This window comes from Micropterus salmoides, unplaced genomic scaffold, assembly GCF_014851395.1.
Source record: "Micropterus salmoides isolate LMB-PRFRI ecotype aquatic unplaced genomic scaffold, ASM1485139v1 Ms_hic_scaffold_10, whole genome shotgun sequence".
In the NCBI taxonomy this organism is placed as follows: Eukaryota; Metazoa; Chordata; class Actinopteri; order Centrarchiformes; family Centrarchidae; genus Micropterus; species Micropterus salmoides.
The window spans coordinates 10,175,251-10,194,500 of NW_024040041.1; the positions used below are offsets into that span (position 1 = coordinate 10,175,251).

The window sequence follows — 19,250 nt, forward strand, 5'->3', positions numbered from 1 at the left end:
ATGTCTACCTTTCTCTCTCTGTCTGTCTGTCTGTGGCATTTCCTTTATCTCTGCTCAGCTTGTGTGAAGGCTTGCAGCTCTGGATTTATGCCGTGTGTTGAATAGTAATGGTTTGTCATGTTGTTATAGCCTAGAGCAATCTGTCTAGAAAGGGACGAGTTACTGTTGTAGGTGCGTATGTGTGTGTGTGTGTGTGTCCCATAAATATTTTTCCAAGCAGCTCTCTGTAATGAATGTGTAAAAAGGTCAGACCATGTGTTACGCCTCCTTCTCTCAAATGGAATTATTTTTCTGTGCAACCAATAATACCCTGCGGGACCGTACTGACGGAATTGTCTGTATGTGTGTGTATTTGTGTGGGTGCGCGCTACCTTTCAACATTTTTATCCATGTGAATATTCACGTGCATTTGACTGCTGCCATGAGTATGCATTCATGTCATACTGGTTTATTATGTGTATATCCACTATTTACTCTCTAACACTATAGCTTACAGCTGTGTGTTTGTATGTGTGTCTATCCTTCCATCCTTTCATCCATCCCTCTTTCCAAAGATGCTGAGCCTCAACAGTGTCTATATTTAGCTGCTAGTTCAATCAGTGACGGCAGAGCCACAGCACCATGACTCTGCATACTGATAGTACTACAGACTATCACTACCTCTGCTCACCTCTGGAAAAACAGATAAAGAAAGATGGGGAGACAGGTAGAGTAAGGGGGAATAGGTAAATTAAGGAAATGATGACAAGAAAATGAGAACAAAGCCACCAAAAAATGGCAACAAAAATAAATCAAAGAGAGAGAACGAGACACATGGGGCCTTAATCCTATCACACGGTTGAGGAAGACAGGAAAGACTGAGAGAAATAGTGTCCGGGAGGAAGAAAAGGGGAAGGTAATGATGTGCGAGGCAGGCATGTGAAGAAGAAGAGGGATGAAAGCATAGATCCAGGTGTAAGTGAAGAGGCAGAGGGGCTGAGGGACAGAGACAGATGGTGAGAGAGAGGTGGAAGGGTGTGAAGAAGAAAGAGGAGGTTCACATAGGCAGAGATGAAGATACAGGGACCGACGGGTGGATGAAGACAGAGAAAGACAGCGAGAGAGGGGAGAATAGCTGCAGTGAGACATGACTGGGAAGATAGGGAGAAAGAGATTCCAGGGGAGGAAGAAGAAAAGATTTCACACAAGAGCAAGCAGAGAAAGCTGTAATAGACTGCAGGGTTTTCGATATAGCCGAGTGGATTTGGAGGGAAATGAAAGTGAAGAGGCGTATAGAGGAGGCGGGAACAGGTGCATCGAGAAGAAAGAGAGAGTCTATTGACGTTATTGAGATGTAACAAAGAGAGACAGAGAAGAGAGAGAAAAGAGACATGCAGTGAACTGGAGAGAGGGGTCACGATTGATTCACCAAATTCTGTGATCCATCAGAGTCTGGTATCTATATAGGAAATGAGTATATCCATAGTATTTAAGGAATAGATAGGGATTTGGGGAAACTTTTTTGCAGACAGAGAGATGAGAGAGAGAGAGAAGAATGCTGAACGCAACACACACATGCACACTCACACATACTGTATGGTTGGTGTGTATGTTACTGCTAGCTTAATGTCTGTACTGTCAATATACTTGCTACTATACAATATGGTATGTGTTAAAGTAAAAACAAAGAAACGAAAAAAACATTTGCAGTGGTAATATGGTTGAAATTTGTGATTGAGTCACAGACATTTGCTGGGGACTAGCTTTTATGCCCATAAAAACACACTCCACTCAGAGCGTGCACACACACTCACACTTTAAGTAGCCGTGAAAACTGGAAAGTGCCTCAAGCACTTGGAAGGCACTTGTTGTAAATCCACACTATTGTTATGTTTGGCTGTGATCTCTTCTGGGCTGGGACTACATGACGCCACAGGTACCACAGCATCTCTCTCTGTCTTTTTCTCTCCCTGTGTAACAGGTCATGTATTCTTCTGAGGTCCATCTATTGATCAATTTTTTTCACTTCATCCCTCAGCCGTCTTTATCCAAGTAAGCTAAAACTAATTCTAAAACAATGGTTTGACATTTTGCAAAGAGTTTATTTGATTGTTTGTACGGTAAGTATATGGCTACAGCCAGCACCTGGTTAGCTTAGCATAGCATACAGACTGTAAACTGAGAGAAATGGTTAGTATGGCTCTGTTCAACCTACCGGCACCTCTAAAGCACTTTATATTTTGAAATTTCCTTTCCTCATAAATTGTAATATAATGTGCTAATCATACTAATGCTAAGCTAAGCTAACCGACTTTACATGAGAGTTGTATCAATTGCCTCGTTAAACTATCAGCAAAAATTTGAATAGATAGATAGATAGATGGCAGAAGAAGGAGATAAATCTTTCTTTCAAGGCAGAGATCTATTTATAGTCTGCTGCTCTGTTTTGCTGTTTCCTTTTCAGATCTGATCCACACTCTCTGGAGCGGTTTGTCTCTGTGCGAGTGCATCTGTGGGTTTCTGTTTGCGTGCATGTGTGTGCTTTCTCTCTCAGTCAGTTAAAGCTTTTACGGCTTTGTTAAACACACTGTATCATAGTGTACACACATACGCAGGCACACACACACATGTCCTTAACAAATCCCTGCTCTGAAACTCAACACCATGTAACCTCAAAAGACAGAGAGCCAGAGTTCAGTTTCTCCTCTCTCTCACTCTGTACTTCTCATTATCATTGTCTCTATCTTACAGCCATTGTTTATTAAAGGTTGCTATGTAACCACCAGCCCCTTTACCATTTAAATTACACAGATCTGCTTCCTCCGGGCGTGTGTTATGGTGTGTGTGTACTATAATTTTATTTTTCTCTGTCCTCAGCTGCAGTATTGCACAGTAAAGTAATTGCACCAATCTGTGTCCAGTCTGCTGCACAGGCTTTAAAGTGGAGTAAGCTATTCTGGAGTACTTCAAAACCATGACAAAAACCATGATATGCAGCAAAAAAAAACACAGCAAGTAATGTAAATAACGTTAGCTAAGTTGTGGGTTAGCATACTGTTGCTATTGCTGCTGCAAAGCTAACATGTAGAGAGGACAAGGCGGTCCCAGAGCCAGCACACCAGCTCCAGACAGCGAAACTCACAAGTTCAAATCATGGCTGGAATGACTGGAATAGTGTTATGTGGCGTTGTCTGAGTCACTTTGTTTGTTTCCCATTTACAGAGCCAGGGCTGAGTACAAACACCAGATTGTTTTCAGCACACACACAGAACAGACAGCTAGCAGATCGAGATATTAGCTGAATTTGACAAAAACACTACTGGATTAGAATTGCTAACCCCACAATTAAGAGGGTGACTTCACCTTCTTCTGTCACACAGACAACAGTGTCACCAGTTCATGTTGTCCTGCAGTGGTGAGTTAGCACACAAGTAACACTGCAACAGAGTTTTACTAGGTACAAGGTACAACGTAGTTTATGTATTATTATACAACACAAGGTTGTATAACAAAAAGAAAGTTTGTAGTCCCTTCATGCTACACATAGAACTTAACAGATAAATCATTAACATACGGTAAAAAAAAGTAAAATAAACTAAAACAGTACACAGTTATATACATATATACAAATAAATATACCCCCAGAGGATCACCAACATCATTAAGATTCATCATCTGGACCTAAATGAATCTCTGGAATAATAATAATAATGATAATATTCAGTCACATATGTACCAGATCCAGCTGTTCCTTATAAGTGATTATTTTATTATTTTATTATTAATTATTAAGCTGTCAGTCATGTGAAGATGTTTTCAATCAAGGTGGTTTTTTCCAGATTATTTAGAAAAAAATATTTTGTAATTATTTCCCATCTGGGAAAAAAATGATCAGATTTACATGAGAATTTCTTGCTTCTGGCTTTATGATAGCAAACAGATAAACTGTAGAAAAATCAGCTACACCAGCTCTTTATCTAGTGCTTTCTGCAGTTATGTTTTATAGAGAGATGTAACTAACAATGAAAATGTATGTTAGGTTTAAGAGATAAAAGGGCAAAGTGGAGGAGGAATGAAGGGGACAAAGATGTTACAGGCAGTTTCTGCTCTGGATGAGGATGACTTGGTCAGATCAACTGCGACTGTAGAAGAAAGGATGATCCCATAAACCCAGCTTCACACGTCACCAAAAAAACTGGTAAAATATGTGGTGCTGATACTTGTACTGACATCTAATGTGATTAAAATAGTTTATAATTTCACATTTAAAGAAAAACAAGGTCATTGGTCACAAACAGAAGATGTCTGCTTTTCTCTTCAACCATACGAGAAACGGGTAGTGTACATCGGGACAGGTTTATTTATGCATGTGTGTATGTTGAAAACTAGAAGGATAAGTGGCTACAGAATAACTGAAATGTATTAAAGTGGCTCAATTAGCCACTCTGGGGCTTTGGTTAAAGGACCAGTGTGTAAGATTTAGGGGGATGGAAATATTGGTAGAAATGGAATACGGTATTTGTAAGTATGTTTTCATTAGTGCATAATCACCTGAAAATAAGAATTGTGTTTTCATTACTAGAATTAACCATTTATATCTACAGAAGGAGCACGTGCTCTTTCATGGAGTCTGCCATGTTTTCTCTAGAGAGGGCTTTTGCATTATGAGAAAATATCCCGAATTGTTATCCTGTTATTCCATAATTTCACATCTTGTTCGCCAGTACTAAATATATGTGTTGGTAGGTACTGCACTGGTACACCAGTAGTACAGTTCCTGATAATTATCCTGTGCGTTGCAGGCTGTGGGCAGGCTTTTCTACAAATTCTCCACAAATACTAATTCTAGCACTAATTCCACTACCAAATATAAATTACTTACTTAAAGTACTAGAGTACTGCAGGTCTGTTTCTCATTGTGCTGTTTTGTATTCTGCAGAAGTGTAGCTTCGATTAGTCAATGTGCCATTAGTGCCTATTACATTAAAGTGTGTGAGTGAATGTGAATAATGGGAAAGTTTGATTTAGTGGCTAAAGCCATTATCAGTGAGGAATGAAATGGTCCCTGTGGAGCTTTTCTACACATGTAGTATCTTCTTTCTCTCTCTCTCTTTATTCCTCTGTGTCTTTCCTCTATGTCTGTCCTACATACACACGCGTTTCCTCTGGGACACTCATCAGGCCAGCAGGCTCCTTTTAGCAGCTCCCCTGGTGATCTCCATATCTCTAATTAGATTATTATAGTAACAGTATCAGTTGATAAACCCATTACCCACAACCCATTCCTCTTGCCTGCGTGTCTATCTGTTTGTCAGTTTTTTAATCATCTGTCCACCTGTGAGCTCTCGAACAGGAGACCGAATAGGAAAAAGAAAAATACAGGTAACTGAGAGGAGGAGGAGGAGGAGATGACATTCATGACAACACGCGAGTTAAAAGAAAGAAAAATGGGAGAGAGGCTGAGGGCAAGAGAGCAGAAATAGAGGAGGAAAGAAATCATTGTGGGAGGGAGGAAAGAGAGGAAACAGGAAGTTCAGAGACAGTTACAGATGGGGAAGAAGAGAAATCGCTGACAAGGGCAGAGAAACAAAGTGGCGATTATAAAGAAAACACAGGGGAAAGTTTAAAAAAATGAACTGAACGAAAATGTGGTGCATGAAGGATGGATGAACAGGGAGTGACTGGAAGAGTGCTGTTTAAAGGTCATGTGCATTAGAGAGCCGTGTGCAGAGACATGGGCTCAGTCCTCTCCTCGTTTCTTTCCTTTATCCTTCATCTCCCTCCATCATCCTCTTTCCGCTGCCAATTCCTCGCTTTGTTCTCCTTACAGTCTTCATCTCTTTTCTTCCCTCATCCCCTTTCATTCCCCCTGTCTCCTCTCCCTGTCTGTCTTTCCTCCCCCCTCACACAACCCAACTTCCTCTCTTACCACTCCCTCCCCCGCTCTTTCTCTCTCTATCTCACTCCATCAGCTTCAAAGAGCTGTCTCAGTGGCAGACCTCGAGGGCACCTGCCTCTTGAGGTGGAATAAAATAATGCATCCCCTAGTGCTTTTGTGTGTCTGTGTGTGTGTGTGTAGCTGGTACAGACTCTGAAGTGCAGTGGTGCCCTAGGCAGCTCCATAACAAACAAACAAAACTAATAAACAAGCTGGTGAACCTGCCTGAACCACAGGGTCATTTCTGCTTATGGGGTTACTCCCTAAATGAGATTATGTTACAGTGTTGCTGGTAACCTTTACAACCTAAATTAAATTTGTGTGTGTGTCCATGTCTGCATGGTTGTCAATTGTGTCAGTCTGTCATTGTGTGTTTACGTCTCTGTATGTGTGTGTGTTTGTGTGTGAGTGTGTGTGTGTGTGTGCAGGCGTTTGATGAGCATTTGGGAGTCTGCCACCTCTGGAGGCGTGAGTTGGGAAACCAGACTGGGATGTTTTCTGTCCAATTAGGCAACATTTTTTTTGTTTTTGGGCGGCATCTGATAATTTGGGCTACTTTTTGTGCCATTTGGACATTTATAGGCTACATTCAAATCAGCACATAGATTGAAAGTGTCTCTGTGATCTGCCACAATTAAAGCTGCTATAATCACTATTTTTATATTAACCATCAATCTCAAGACCACTTGTGTGTGAAAGAGGTTGTTCATAGTGATGAACCTACAGAAAAGTATCATCTGAGTCTGCTGCTTCCCTCTGCTGTGGAGCTTTATAACGCATTACAGCACATTGTTTATCTGTCTGTCTGTCTGTAAATGTATTGGTTTAGTTCAGTCTCACCAATCTCACTCAAGACTGTAAAAAAGAAGTGGGACTTGCCCATTGTGGGACTGTTCGGCTTCTTTTTGCAACCACTGGAATCGACCCCTGCTGGCCATTAGCAAGAATGCAGGATTAAGGCACTTGCACAATGGTTTCACTTTAGGCTTATTGCATTATATTAGCTCTGGGCTTAAAGTTTTTTGGGGTTTTTTAAGTTTACATGCAGGTGCAGTTGTGACAAAGCTTTGTGTGTATAATATTATCATATCCCACCTCATTATTTCATACATACATTTGGGTCAACATGCAGTAAAGAGAGCTTCATAGACATTGACATCAAAGACAAAACTTGGTAAAGATTCATACATGTTCAACACACACGCACACAGAGCAAATAATGTGTGCTTTGTAGGTAATTGGCCAGGCATGAGCCATGTATTCTTATAGCCCTCAGTAGTAACAACTTAATGAGCTTCTTTAATGATAAAATTGTAATTATTAGAGACAAAATTCATCACCTCCTGCCCTCAACTGGTATCGATTTATCTTCAAACTCAGGAACCTTAGATATAGCTGTAAAACCTAATATATATTTAGACTGCTTTGCCCCCATCGATCTTCACCAAACTTAAATGACTTCTTTATCCAAGCCATCAACCTGTCTCTTGTACTCCAAGACGTTTTACCCTTAGTTAGTACTTCTTTACTAGACATGATCAATCTGTCTTTACAGGCTATGTACCTCAGCCCTTTAAAGTAGCTATAATTAAACCTCTTCTTTAAAACCCGCTCTTGATCCAGTGTGTGACTTTATTGTAGAAAGATAACAGTTTATTTGAGGATTTTCAGTCAGGATTTAGAGTTCATCATAGCACATAGACAGCACTGGTAAAATTACAAATTACCTTCTTATTGCATCAGACAAAGGGCTTGTCTCTGCTCTTGTCTTCTTAGATCTTTGTGCTGCATTCAGCACCATTGGCCATCACATCCTATTACAGAGACCTGAACATTTAATTGTCATTAAAGGAACCGCTCTAAGCATGTTTAAGTCCTATTTATCAGATTGATCTCAGTCTGTACACGATAAAGGGTAAGTTCGGCATTTTTTGACCTGGACCACATTTTTTGTGTCTATGTGACTAATTGGGACAACAATTGGGACAAGCACTGTTTTTGTCAAGGGAGTCTGGTGGCTTTGATGAGAGCGATATAGCAACTGTTGTGGTTAAACAAAAGGATTGCAAAAAGGTATATCGCTGTAGGGATCCTTTCCATAATGTGTCAGACACTTATAATAACAATCTGAACCTGGCAGTGGCAAAAAAAAGCACTTTAGCGGACGTACTTTGAAGGGGCACAATTACCTGCATGGATAACGTTGCAGCTCTGTTTCACTGCTGCTGACTGTGGCATGATCACTCAATTCTAGATCAAATGGAAAAAGATGTTGTCCTAATTAATTCCTAAGTCACCCTTTAACGATGAATCCTCTATGCATGCCAAAGTTAGTTATGGAGTTCCACAAGGTTCTGTGCTTGGACTAATCCTATTCACCTTATGCTACCTATAGGAAATATTATTAGGAAGCACTCCATAAACTTTTATTGTTATCGATCAAGCCAGATGAAACCAATCAGTTAGCTAAACTTCAAGCGAGCCTTCAGTACATAAAAATCTGGATGACCTGTAATTTTCTGAAGGTAAACTCAGATAAAACTGAAGTTATTGTACTTGGACCCCAAACACCTCCGAGATGCATTATCTAAAGATACAGTTACTCTAGATGGCATCGCCCTGGTCTCCAGCACCACCGTGAGGAATCTCAGAGTTGTCTTTGACCATCCCTTAGTTATGCTGCTATAGGCCTAGACTGCCGGGGGACTTCCTGCACAGAGCTCCTCTCTCCTCCTCTCCCTCTCCATCTGTATGTGTTCCAATCCCATTAAAGCATGTTATTAACTCAACTTAGTTTTGTGATTGCTTGTCTCTCTCCTCTCTCCTTCTGTCGCTTTCTGCAGGTGTTTCTGTCTCGGGGGCTGTGGAGTCTGGATCTGTGGCTGCAAGCTTCCTGCTGCCCCCATGTTCCTGCTCAACACCCACTGCTACAATTATTGTTACTATTATTACCATTATTATTATTTCATATCTCTATGTGGGTCTTGCATTGTGCCACTGTGTGTTCTCTTTCCTCCTGCTCTCTCTCTCTTAACTAGTGTTGTAGTCAAGACCGCCCATACCGAGACCAAGTCAAGACCAAGACCAGAGTTTATCGAGACCGAGACAAGACCAAGACTTTTAGGGGCTGAGAGCAGTCGAGACCAAGACTGAGGGAGGGCAAGACGGAGTCAAGACCAAGACCAGTTCCCTGCCTTGCATGGCACGCAATTAAATGTGGAACGAGATCATAGGTACTTCTCAAATTGATTTGAAAGATCCACATTCCCATTAAAACACCCACATACAAACACTGAGAGTACACTCAAAGTAAGCATCGCAGGGAGGGGTGACAGTCATTAATTAGGGTTATTGGTTACATTTGAAGCAACAAGTTTTATTTCCAATCAAAGTTAAGATGTTAAGAAATCAGACAATGCAAAAGCAATTTATTGATATTCCCAAAGTTATGGTCTTGACTGGTCTTGAAATAAAATCCCGAGTCCTCAATGTCTGAGGCCGAGACAAGACCGAGTACAAATGCGGTCGAGACCAAGACAAGACCAAGACCATCAATATGTGGTCTTAAGACGAGTACGACAACACTACTCTTAACCCAACCGGTCAAGGCAGATGGCCGCCGACTCTGAGTGTAGGTTCTGCTTGAGGTATCTATCTGTTAAAGGGGAATTTTTCTTGTAAGCCACTGTCACCAAGTGCTTGCTCATGGAGGGTCTCTGTAAATAACATTACAAATAATACGGTCTAGACCTGCACTATATGAAAAGTGCAATGAAATAACCTCTGTTATGAATTGGCACAAACATGTAACATGAATTGAACTGCATGTACTCTATCTAAAAAAAAAAAGTATTATAGATATGTTGAGTAAATGGGTGTAGATATGTGTGTCTGTGTGGTGAGTGAGAGAGGAAAGCACAGAAAAAGATAAAGAGGGAAAAAAGCAGGGTGGGTGGTGGACATCTATATGAGTCCTTCATCTAATGAATGTCATTAGAGTGCAGCAGGAAAATCAGTCTAATAAAGGAAAGAGGTTGCTGCTCAGTGTTGGATGAAGGCCAAAACCACCACTACACACCCTAATTCACTCAGTGTATGTGTGTGTGTGTGTGTGTGTGTGTGTGTGTGTGTGTGTGTGTGTGTGTGAGAGAGAGAGAGAGAGAGAGAGAGAGAGAGAGAGAGAGAGAGAGAGAGAGAGAAAGAGAGAGAGAGATGAGATAGAGAGATGTGTATTGATTGGTGGGTGTGTTGAGAAGGGACTACCACTAGCCACCACAGCACCACCTCTTCTACTCACACACAAAAACACAAACACCAGCCTGAATAAGATCTTAACTATATCTTCAGGTACATTATGTATAGTACTACTGGCTGTTGTGCTGCTTATTGATCAGAGACGCCCTTCAGGTCAGAATTTCACTTATATGCTTTTTAATGGAGAGATGTTTAACATGGAATTGTACAAAAAAATTAGAAAACAAACATTTATTTATATACCTATAGGTAGCTAGGTTGGAGTCTTTTTAAATCACATTGAACATATTAATGCATAAATGCAAAACAAACTCTGATATAGCAGAAATGTATTGTGAAAACTGAATCCATCTGTTTTAAATACCATATGTATTGCCCTCTGTGCACACAAAAATACTAAAAACAAAGCTGTGTTTAAAAAAGCATACAGTGGTGGGCGTCAATGGGACAGGCAGTGGTCCCAACTTAATGAATCATTTAGTTGATAAATGGTGAAAAAAATTCTGTTCATGAAGGATCTATTGTAGTGCTGCTGAATTAGCTTAAGATAGGCCAGTCGTGCCCAGAATCGTTAAATAAGATTGACATTTCATTATTTAACGGCGCTGGGTGTGCCTAATAAAGTGACAACTACGTGCATGTTCAAAAACACGTCTTCAAGATCCCTCAGTGTGCCATTGCTCTGTGTAGTGTTGTGATGCAAAGAAGCCTTAATTATCAATCGTTTGGTTTCATGTCTTCTGCTTCCCTCTAGCGGACAGTTTAAAAAACTACTTCTTCTCCCATAATGCACTTCTTCCTTTTATACCCATGATTCCCTGCGGCGAGCTCTCTGCACCAGTCAAGATGGCGGACAGACCAGGTAATTATGCGTGTCCTCTGATGAAAAAAGAAGACATTTTCTGTATTGAGTGATTAGTTGTTTGTGTTTTTGCATGTTCTCTCAGACGGAGTGTGTTCTTCTATCGGACAGACCCGTACTGGGTCACCTGGAGGTTTTTGTGCGACTGAAGGCCGCACGGACTCCTTTGAGTCACGTCAAGGACTTTGCGTGTCATTGTCAGTTTAAATGAATCCTTGAGCGGCTTTTGGACACTAACTGCTGGGTTCAGACATCAGAAACTTGTAGTCTTTACTTGCAGTCTGGACGAAACTTTCATAATGATGTTGTTCTCGCATATTTACGTGATGTAACCGTTTCTTTTGGCTAGTTTGCACGGTAGGTTAGCATGCAAACAGAGCTGAGCCCAAACTCTGATGTTCTCTTTGGTTAATTTAAACTTAAGATAGATTTACCACATCAAAATACAACGCGAAAGGTGGTGCATTGCTATACAATGTGTTTTGAACGGTGGGCCACTTAATTCATAACAGCTGTAATACAACGTTACCTGACGTTACACACCTGGTTCAAATGTGGCCCCTCAGTATACCGTTAAACTTTGGGGGCCAAAGCTGAACCACTAAACTTGTTTGTAGACTGAATACTTTGCTTGATTTACGACTTCTCAGAGGATGGAGTTGTTGACTACTTTACCCAATTTAGAGCTGCAACTTATAATTATTTTCGGGATCAATTAGTCTGCCACTTATTTTCTGGAATAATAGTTTTGAGTCTAAGATGACGTCGTCATACTGTCTGTCTAAAAGACAAATGTAACGTTATTCAATAACTTCAAGACAAAAAAAAGCCACAAATGTTGGAACCAGGAAATTTGTCATTTTTGTTTGAAACTATTTAAACAATTATAACTGTGTAACGTTATCAGTCAATAGTCAAATCAATCAAATGACCAATCTTTTTTTCCTGCTCTGGTAACGTTAGACATATTGGATCTACGGCTTGTTTTGCTCAGTGTGTAATCAAAGTGTCCTTGCTGTCTCCACTTGTGACCAGTTCCCGTGGTTGAGAAGCGACTGATGGACGTGAAACTGGGTGAGCTGGGAAGCTGGCTTGGAGGTCGAGACTTCACTCCAAATGGCATCATCTCAGCCGTCCGCCGGGGTGAGGAAACCTGTTCTCACTAAAACTTTATGAAGAGCTGTGGAAACTAGAGGAGGAACTCGGTTCCGATATTGTTTCCTTTGCTTCAGTTCTATCACAGAAAGTAGAGTAGTTTGCAGTTCTTTCAATAGCTTTTGTGTGAAATACATGAAATGTAAAATGTTTTTGAAATACCATTAACCATTTTTAATAAAACAGCAGCTGAAGCAGGTATTAGAAATCTCTCCTTTTCCTAATTATATTTGTAGCACCTTAAATCCTAAACCTTGGGTAGGAAAAGGGTGTAAATCTGTCAGCAGCACAAGAAAACATACTCTCCTCATACACAGATTTAAATTACAATCGCATCTTTTTTTCAATGCAGTAAGTTGTGCTTTCATTCATCAGCATGTACAACATAATGCTCCATGCTGCGATTTGTAGTAGTTCCCAACTAAAGGTGATGCGCCTTGTCACATCAATGTTTAGGAAAAATTTTGTGAAATGCATATATTGATGGCTGGGGAGTAACACCGCAGGTGACTGTTTGCACAGCTCTCCACTGCTGTACTTGGAAAGTGGAGAACTGCTGTTTAAAGCACTGATTAACTTTAATATATCAGGCTCCTAGTATGATATGGTACTGGTGAATATGGCTAATTGACAAAGGGCGGGAAAATGTATCGATTCCCAGCTCATTAAGGGACTTAAATAAGTGACTCCTTATTCACAAGCAAAGATTACACATGCTCTTAACATTTCTAGTCACATGTTGTAAAATCAGCATTTGTGTTCAGGTCATGAAGATTGCTCACAGGTTTGATTAGCTCACTCAAATCTTTATAATCTGAGGATGCCACTGTGTAGCATGTTGCCTTATTGGTTTCAGGCGTGTATTTATGCTGCTTTGTTTTGCCCCCCTCTCTTCCAGGCCACGACAGATACTACAACAAGTACATTAACGTGAAGAAGGGAGGCATTGGTGGTGTAGCTATGCTGCTGGTTGGCTACGTGGCCATCAGCTACCTGTGGGAATATGACCACATCAGTAAGACATGCCTAAACATTCACTTCCTGTCTTTTTATGTTTGAGCTTTTTTCTACAAAGTTTTCCTTTTAAATGATATTTTTTGAACTCGTCTCAAACTAGCTACGAAACCTCACCAATGTGAAGAACATTTAAAACATCTTTTTTATTCTCTTTCAGAACACGATCGCTGGAGGAAGTACCACTAAGACCTTCAGCAGCCATCAGGGGTTGAACTTGAATCTTTGTTCCCCCGCTCTTTCTACTCTCAGCTCTGTGTTGAATATGTGACTGTTGTAACCAATAAAAAATATGAAGATTTATTATCGGATATCATGTTTGGGGGTGTGTGAATTCAGCTTAAAGTTCAGCTGCGATAATAGTTACAGTTCTCACCTGTTAAGCATGTGGAAATGCAATCCAATGCCACCTCACTGCTCTGGTGATGTGAATTTAACAGGTAAATCTGTAAGAATGTTTGTACAGATTTAAACAAGTCTAGACTGTATCCACTGACAACACAAAGGATATTGTGAGATACCTTTTTTTGAGTCAAACTGCTGTCCCCCCAGTCTCTTTAGATTTTAATCTGTGTATTCAGATCTAAAAACTTAAAGGACTACTGCCAGCCAGGATGTTAGTCTAAAATTTAAACAGATTTAAATTGCAAGTACACCACAAAAGTGCAGGGTGGATTCGGGATCAGATTAATTACAGTAGTTTGAGTACTAACTGGCATTGATCACATTTCTGTTTTATTTCACTTACAATGTCGGACAGATTTACTAGAATTCGCAAAATAGAACCACTGGTCTGGTGTCACTGATGCAGTCACACGACCCAAGGAAACTTGGTTTGATGTCTTTAAATATTCAGTGTGCTACGCAGTACAAACATTGTAGAAAACTGTACACTAACCCTCGAGTCAGTCCACCATCGCCACACAGGGCGAAGCTTCTTTCTGATCTTTTTTTTTTTTTCCCCCCCATGTATCCACGGTTAGAACGAGGCAAAAAAAGATAGAAATAGCTGTTGTGTTTCTGTCCTAGTGCCTGTGTAAAATCATCCTGACGTGACAACAGTGGCAGTTAAAGTCTTTAAATTCAACTTCAGCCGGTTGAGCAAACGGGCCTCCTCTTCTGCTGCTCTTCCTCTCGTCTCCTCTGCTTAGGTGACATCAAGGCTGAAGGTTACTGTCCACTTAGGAAGGCAAGATGGCCTTTAGTGCATTTGTTGGCATAGTGACCCTTCTCACCACACTATAGATACAAGGAAGAAAAAAGAATTAAGATATTAATGGCACCTTATTAAAAGAAAGCTTGAAATACACAGTGTTCTTTTGCTTTACACGGGTAGACTATTAAGAAGGATGTTTAAGTGTGTTGGAGCAGAAAAGTAAAGAAAAGATGCAAATCCTCACGCTTATGAGATGATGTACCATGCCGTGTGGATGATCAAAAATTACTTTACTGATCCTGGTGTCTCAAAATGTGGTATTCATGTAAAGCCATTTTTCACCAGATCGTATAGAGGACCCTAATTTTCTTTCTAAAACTATAATTTGCTGTTCGATGTTGGGTTACGTGCCAGACTGATGCTGAGCCAAGAGCAGTTGTCAGACTGAGGAGATTCCAGTAACTCCAATGTAATCCCTGTAAAATGGTCAGTGCAATTTACCAGTAAAATATATAAACAATATACAAACACGAGTATAAATGAAGAGTAGGCTTGTGATGGTTAGGTATATGTTGCTATTTACAAGAGATGTGTTAAAATATCAAACCCAAGCATTACAATCCTATCTACAGTTATGTGCAATGGTTTTAGGCAGCTGTGGGAAAATGCTGTAAAGGAGGAACGCTTTCAAAAATATTTTCATCAATTGAACAAAAGTGAATAAAATCAAATCGGTATTTGGTGTGACCACCCTGATCATAAATTCAATGTGTAGGTTGACAGAGATAGAAACAGCTGTGTAGAAAGAATAAAACTGGGTGAGGAACAGCCAAACTCAGCTAACAAGGTGAGGTTGCTGAAGACAAGTTACTGCCAAAAGTCATACACGTTCGTAAGACTGAGCACAGCAACAAGATGCATCAGTAAGGTCTCTCACAGGCAGACATTTCAAGGCAGACACGAGTTTCCAGTGCAGTCCATGTGCTGTCCAAGCTCTTTTGAAAAAGCACAATAATCGGGCAACATTGAGGACCATAGACACAGTGGTTGGCCAAAGAAACTTACTGCAGCAGATGAAAGACAGAACATGCTTATTTCCTTTCACAATCTGAAGACGTCCAGCAGCTCAGAGCTGCAGAAAACAGTGGGTACACCCATCTACTGTCCGGAGAAGTCTGGTCAGAAATGGCCTTTACGGAAGACTTGCGGCAAAAAATCCAGACCTCTGACATAGAAACAAGGTCAAGCAACTCAACTATGCATGAAAACACAGGAACTGGAGTGCAGAAAAAATGGCAGCAGTCGCTCTGGACTGGACTGAAAATTCATATATAAAATATTTGGCTGCAGCAGAAGGCAAGTTATTCGCCAAAGGTCTGGAGGATTTGGTCAGAATCAATGGTCTCCTCAATGCTGAGAAGTACAGGCAGATACTTATTCATCATGCAATAGCATCAGGGAAGCATCTGATTGGCACCAAATGTATTCTGCAGCATGACAACAACCCCAAACATAAAGTGAAAGCCATCTTCAGCGTTAAGAAGAACAAAGAGTCCTGATGTGATGTGAAAGTGATGGTGTGGCCCCCACAGAGCCCCGATCTCAACATCATTGAGTCTGTCTGGGATTACCTGAAGAGAGAGAAGCAACTGGGGCTGATAAATCCACAGAAGGACTGAGGGTAGGTCTCCATCAACCTACCTGCCGAGTTCCTTCAAAAACTAAGTGCAAGTGTACCTAGAAGAACTGGGGCTGTTTTAAAGGCAAAGGGTCGTCACACCAAATATTGATTTGATTTAGTTTTTTTCCTTCTGTTCACTCCTTGCATTTTTGAATTGATAAATATAATCTATTATCATGTCTATTTTAGAAAGCATTCTTACATTATAGCATTTTTCCACACATTACCTTCTAAGAAACCATGTAAATGACTGCCAGTTGGATTTTCATTTTACTTGACAGACATGAGTGGTGTTTATCTTATCTAACCCAGCAAGAAAAATAATAAGTGTATTAAGCAAAATATCAAACTACTGTATTTACAAAAGGATCTAAAACTGATTTTGAACACACAAAGGCACGTCAGCAGACAAATGTTCAGGTGACTCACCTTGTAGCAGGTGACCTGGTCCAGCGGCCGAGGCCCTCTGTTGCCAGTCATGTTATTTTGCGGAACAGAATTCATCTGCATGTGGTTCTGCGGCCGCTGACCTGGACTGGAGTTGGTCAGCTGGATAAGAGAGAGCGACGAGCGACCGATGGTAGGCACAGGCTGCAACGGGAAACAAGCAAAGAGGAATTGTTTGTAGTTTGATTTCTACTACCTGAATGAATGAAATGAATCCACGCAGTCCTATTAGCCCATGATTTATACATACAGACGTGTGTGTTTGGTGTTTGCAGATGTTATCTGTTTACCTTTGTCTGGTTCTGGGTTTGCTGTGGTAGAGGAGGCTGTTCAGAAGCTCCCATAGGTAATTCAAAACGAGGACTGTAGAAGAAGTAGATGTTAAAATCTACATAACTGAAAGGTGAAGTCTCCAATTTTCTTTATTCTATTGCTGCTTTAATATTTTTGTCTGAAGAATATTTTACTAGATGGCATAAATCATCCCATAAATAAGACAGAGAGAGAAAAAAAATCGAAAATGACAAAACCTGTAATATCTCACACCAAAACTGAATCTGTTATGAATCAAATAAAAAGGGTAACATACTGCATGAATTTACAGGACTTCCCTTCTGGACAGAAGCCCACAAGGTAATTCACACAGATCACTCGTCTTGTGTGTCTGTGTCTGCAGTCAGGACCTGAGACAGGAAGATGGAAGAAGAGCCACAACAGAAAGTAAAGAGGTTGTTTTGCTGCTGATGAAGAAAATCAAACCAGCAGTGGAGACTGTGTGTATAAACAGTAAGTTTGTCGGGTGTTAATATCATTACTGCTGGAGTGTTTATGTCCACCGCTGAGCAGGACCTACCGTGTTTGCAGAAGCCTCGGTCATACCAGGGACAGTCTTTGATCTTGGACTCTGGATCAATGTGCAGGAATGGACATTCCTTGTTGCTACACTCACCTGCGAGGGTCAACACACAACATTTAAAACACACAACATCAACCAGCACCACAGAGCTTTCACTTAACAGCTGACCAGGAGGAAGAAAAACACTGGGTGCTGAACAACAGTCACAAGGAAAATACAGTCATCGAGCTCATCTGAGTGATTTTATGAAACACTGAGCCAACGAACCGAACTTGGAGTAGAAGTAGCATTCTGGCATCTTGGTCATGTCGTATTCATGGAGAAACTCGCACTGGTCTCCCTTCTTACACAGTCCTCTGAGCCAGTGCTTACACACCACCGTCTTCTCTCCACTGATGTGACGGAACGGACACATCCCACCTGGGAGTGGAAACAAAATGAGATTCAACACAGACGACGGCACAAATTTCCTAATGCAAACCCGCTGGGCAGACCGTGTCTGTACCAGTATTTATTATTTTCATTTTAACATTGTTTTTAACCCTGTTTTGTAAAGCGCTTGGGGCACCATCTTTGATGCTGTACAAATAAAGTGTGATTGTAAGAACCAGCACCCATCCAACACACTATCAAGGTAAAACACACCTTTTAGTTTGTCATCCTGTTGAAAGGAAAACCACTCATGCCTCGCACAACAGTGTGCCCCCCAAACACATGTAAAATACTATTACTGACCTGTTTCCTGAGATCCATTCTAAAATGTGAGTTGTAGTGATCACCTATCCCCACTGTAGGCTTTAATTTATTGTATTTGTGAAAGGTATATCCTAGCTTCTGATTTAATATAAGAAGATCTACTTGCTTGAAAAAAGGCTGGTGAGCTGAGATGTGTCTAATTAAAAAAAATTCGACTCACTCGACTCATACTACAGAATAAAAGGAAAACTGTCCCTCTACCGTTTGTGAAATACTCTTTTAAAAAGCAATGTCTCATTCTGCTTATTTCAGCCTGCTTTATTTATTTCCACAGGTGCTTAAGTGTTACTGTGTTTTTACCTTTCACACAAGCTGCTCTCATGAAGAACTCACACACAGCTGATCCGGACTCTGCAGGGACACAATAACACAACCTTAATAAAGAAAGGTACACAAAGCTAACATGCACAGTGCCAACCTGCCGTTAGCTAACGTTACCGTCAGTTTTACCGTTCACTCTGATCACAGTTTACCTACAGCGGCTAAGTAGCAGCTAACACTTACTGTCCATGCCGGGGAAGGGCAGAGGCTGTGCTCCTAGCTGCTGCTGCACAGCGAGTTCCAGGTCAAACTTGATGTGATCCACGGTAGCCAGTAAGTCCTGCATGGCTGCGGTCGTCTGTAACTTACTGCACCGATCGAAGAAATGTCAGTTTCCGTTAGCTAGCTTGAAGTTGCGCTAGTGTTTTCTTCGTTAGCCAGCTAACGAGGCTAGCTAAGTTATGCTAACCGATAAGCTAACAAATTGCGAGCTCCCCGATGAGAAACCACAATAACTGCAGTTCTCTGTAGCGTGCTGGGACTGTTTTAAGGAAAAGCCATGAACACTGGTCGGTCTGTAGTTTTTAATTTGTCACGAACTGCTGCTCCTTGTTCTCACAGTGGATCGATGCGAGGCGCGCAGACTGACCTCTGACCTCACGCATTAAGGCAAGACTAGACGATCCTCGAGAGGCTGGGTTAGTTCACGCCACAGGATAGTGGGCTTTTAGCTGGTTTAAAGCTATTTCTGTATGGGTATTTTTTTTTGAGAAATTAGCATTGTAACCAAGGAATGTAATAACAGACGTATAAGTAACTACCGGGGTGAAGTTAGTTAGTTAATTTTAGAAATACTGACTTCTTGAGCCAAAGTTTCCCAAACACACCCTT

At 40.9% G+C, this 19,250-nt stretch overlaps 2 protein-coding genes across 2 annotated transcripts; one reads left to right on the forward strand and one right to left on the reverse strand.

Annotated features, from left to right (window-relative positions):
• The first annotated feature begins 10,914 nt into the window (after nt 1-10,914).
• atp5mf (ATP synthase membrane subunit f) lies at nt 10,915-13,513 on the forward strand. The gene is made up of 4 exons (XM_038695544.1): nt 10,915-11,033; nt 12,069-12,176; nt 13,087-13,203; nt 13,363-13,513. The coding sequence occupies exons 1-4, from the start codon at nt 10,982-10,984 to the stop codon at nt 13,389-13,391; spliced, it is 306 nt and encodes a 101-aa protein (XP_038551472.1). The 5' UTR covers nt 10,915-10,981; the 3' UTR covers nt 13,392-13,513.
• Nucleotides 13,514-13,911: 398 nt separating this feature from the next.
• cpsf4 (cleavage and polyadenylation specific factor 4) lies at nt 13,912-19,028 on the reverse strand. The gene is made up of 8 exons (XM_038695489.1): nt 18,603-19,028; nt 18,399-18,449; nt 17,610-17,762; nt 17,340-17,435; nt 17,076-17,169; nt 16,777-16,849; nt 16,469-16,630; nt 13,912-14,441 (listed from the first exon to the last, which is right to left on the reverse strand). The coding sequence occupies exons 1-8, from the start codon at nt 18,703-18,705 to the stop codon at nt 14,373-14,375; spliced, it is 801 nt and encodes a 266-aa protein (XP_038551417.1). The 5' UTR covers nt 18,706-19,028; the 3' UTR covers nt 13,912-14,372.
• Between the last annotated feature and the right edge of the window lie 222 nt (nt 19,029-19,250).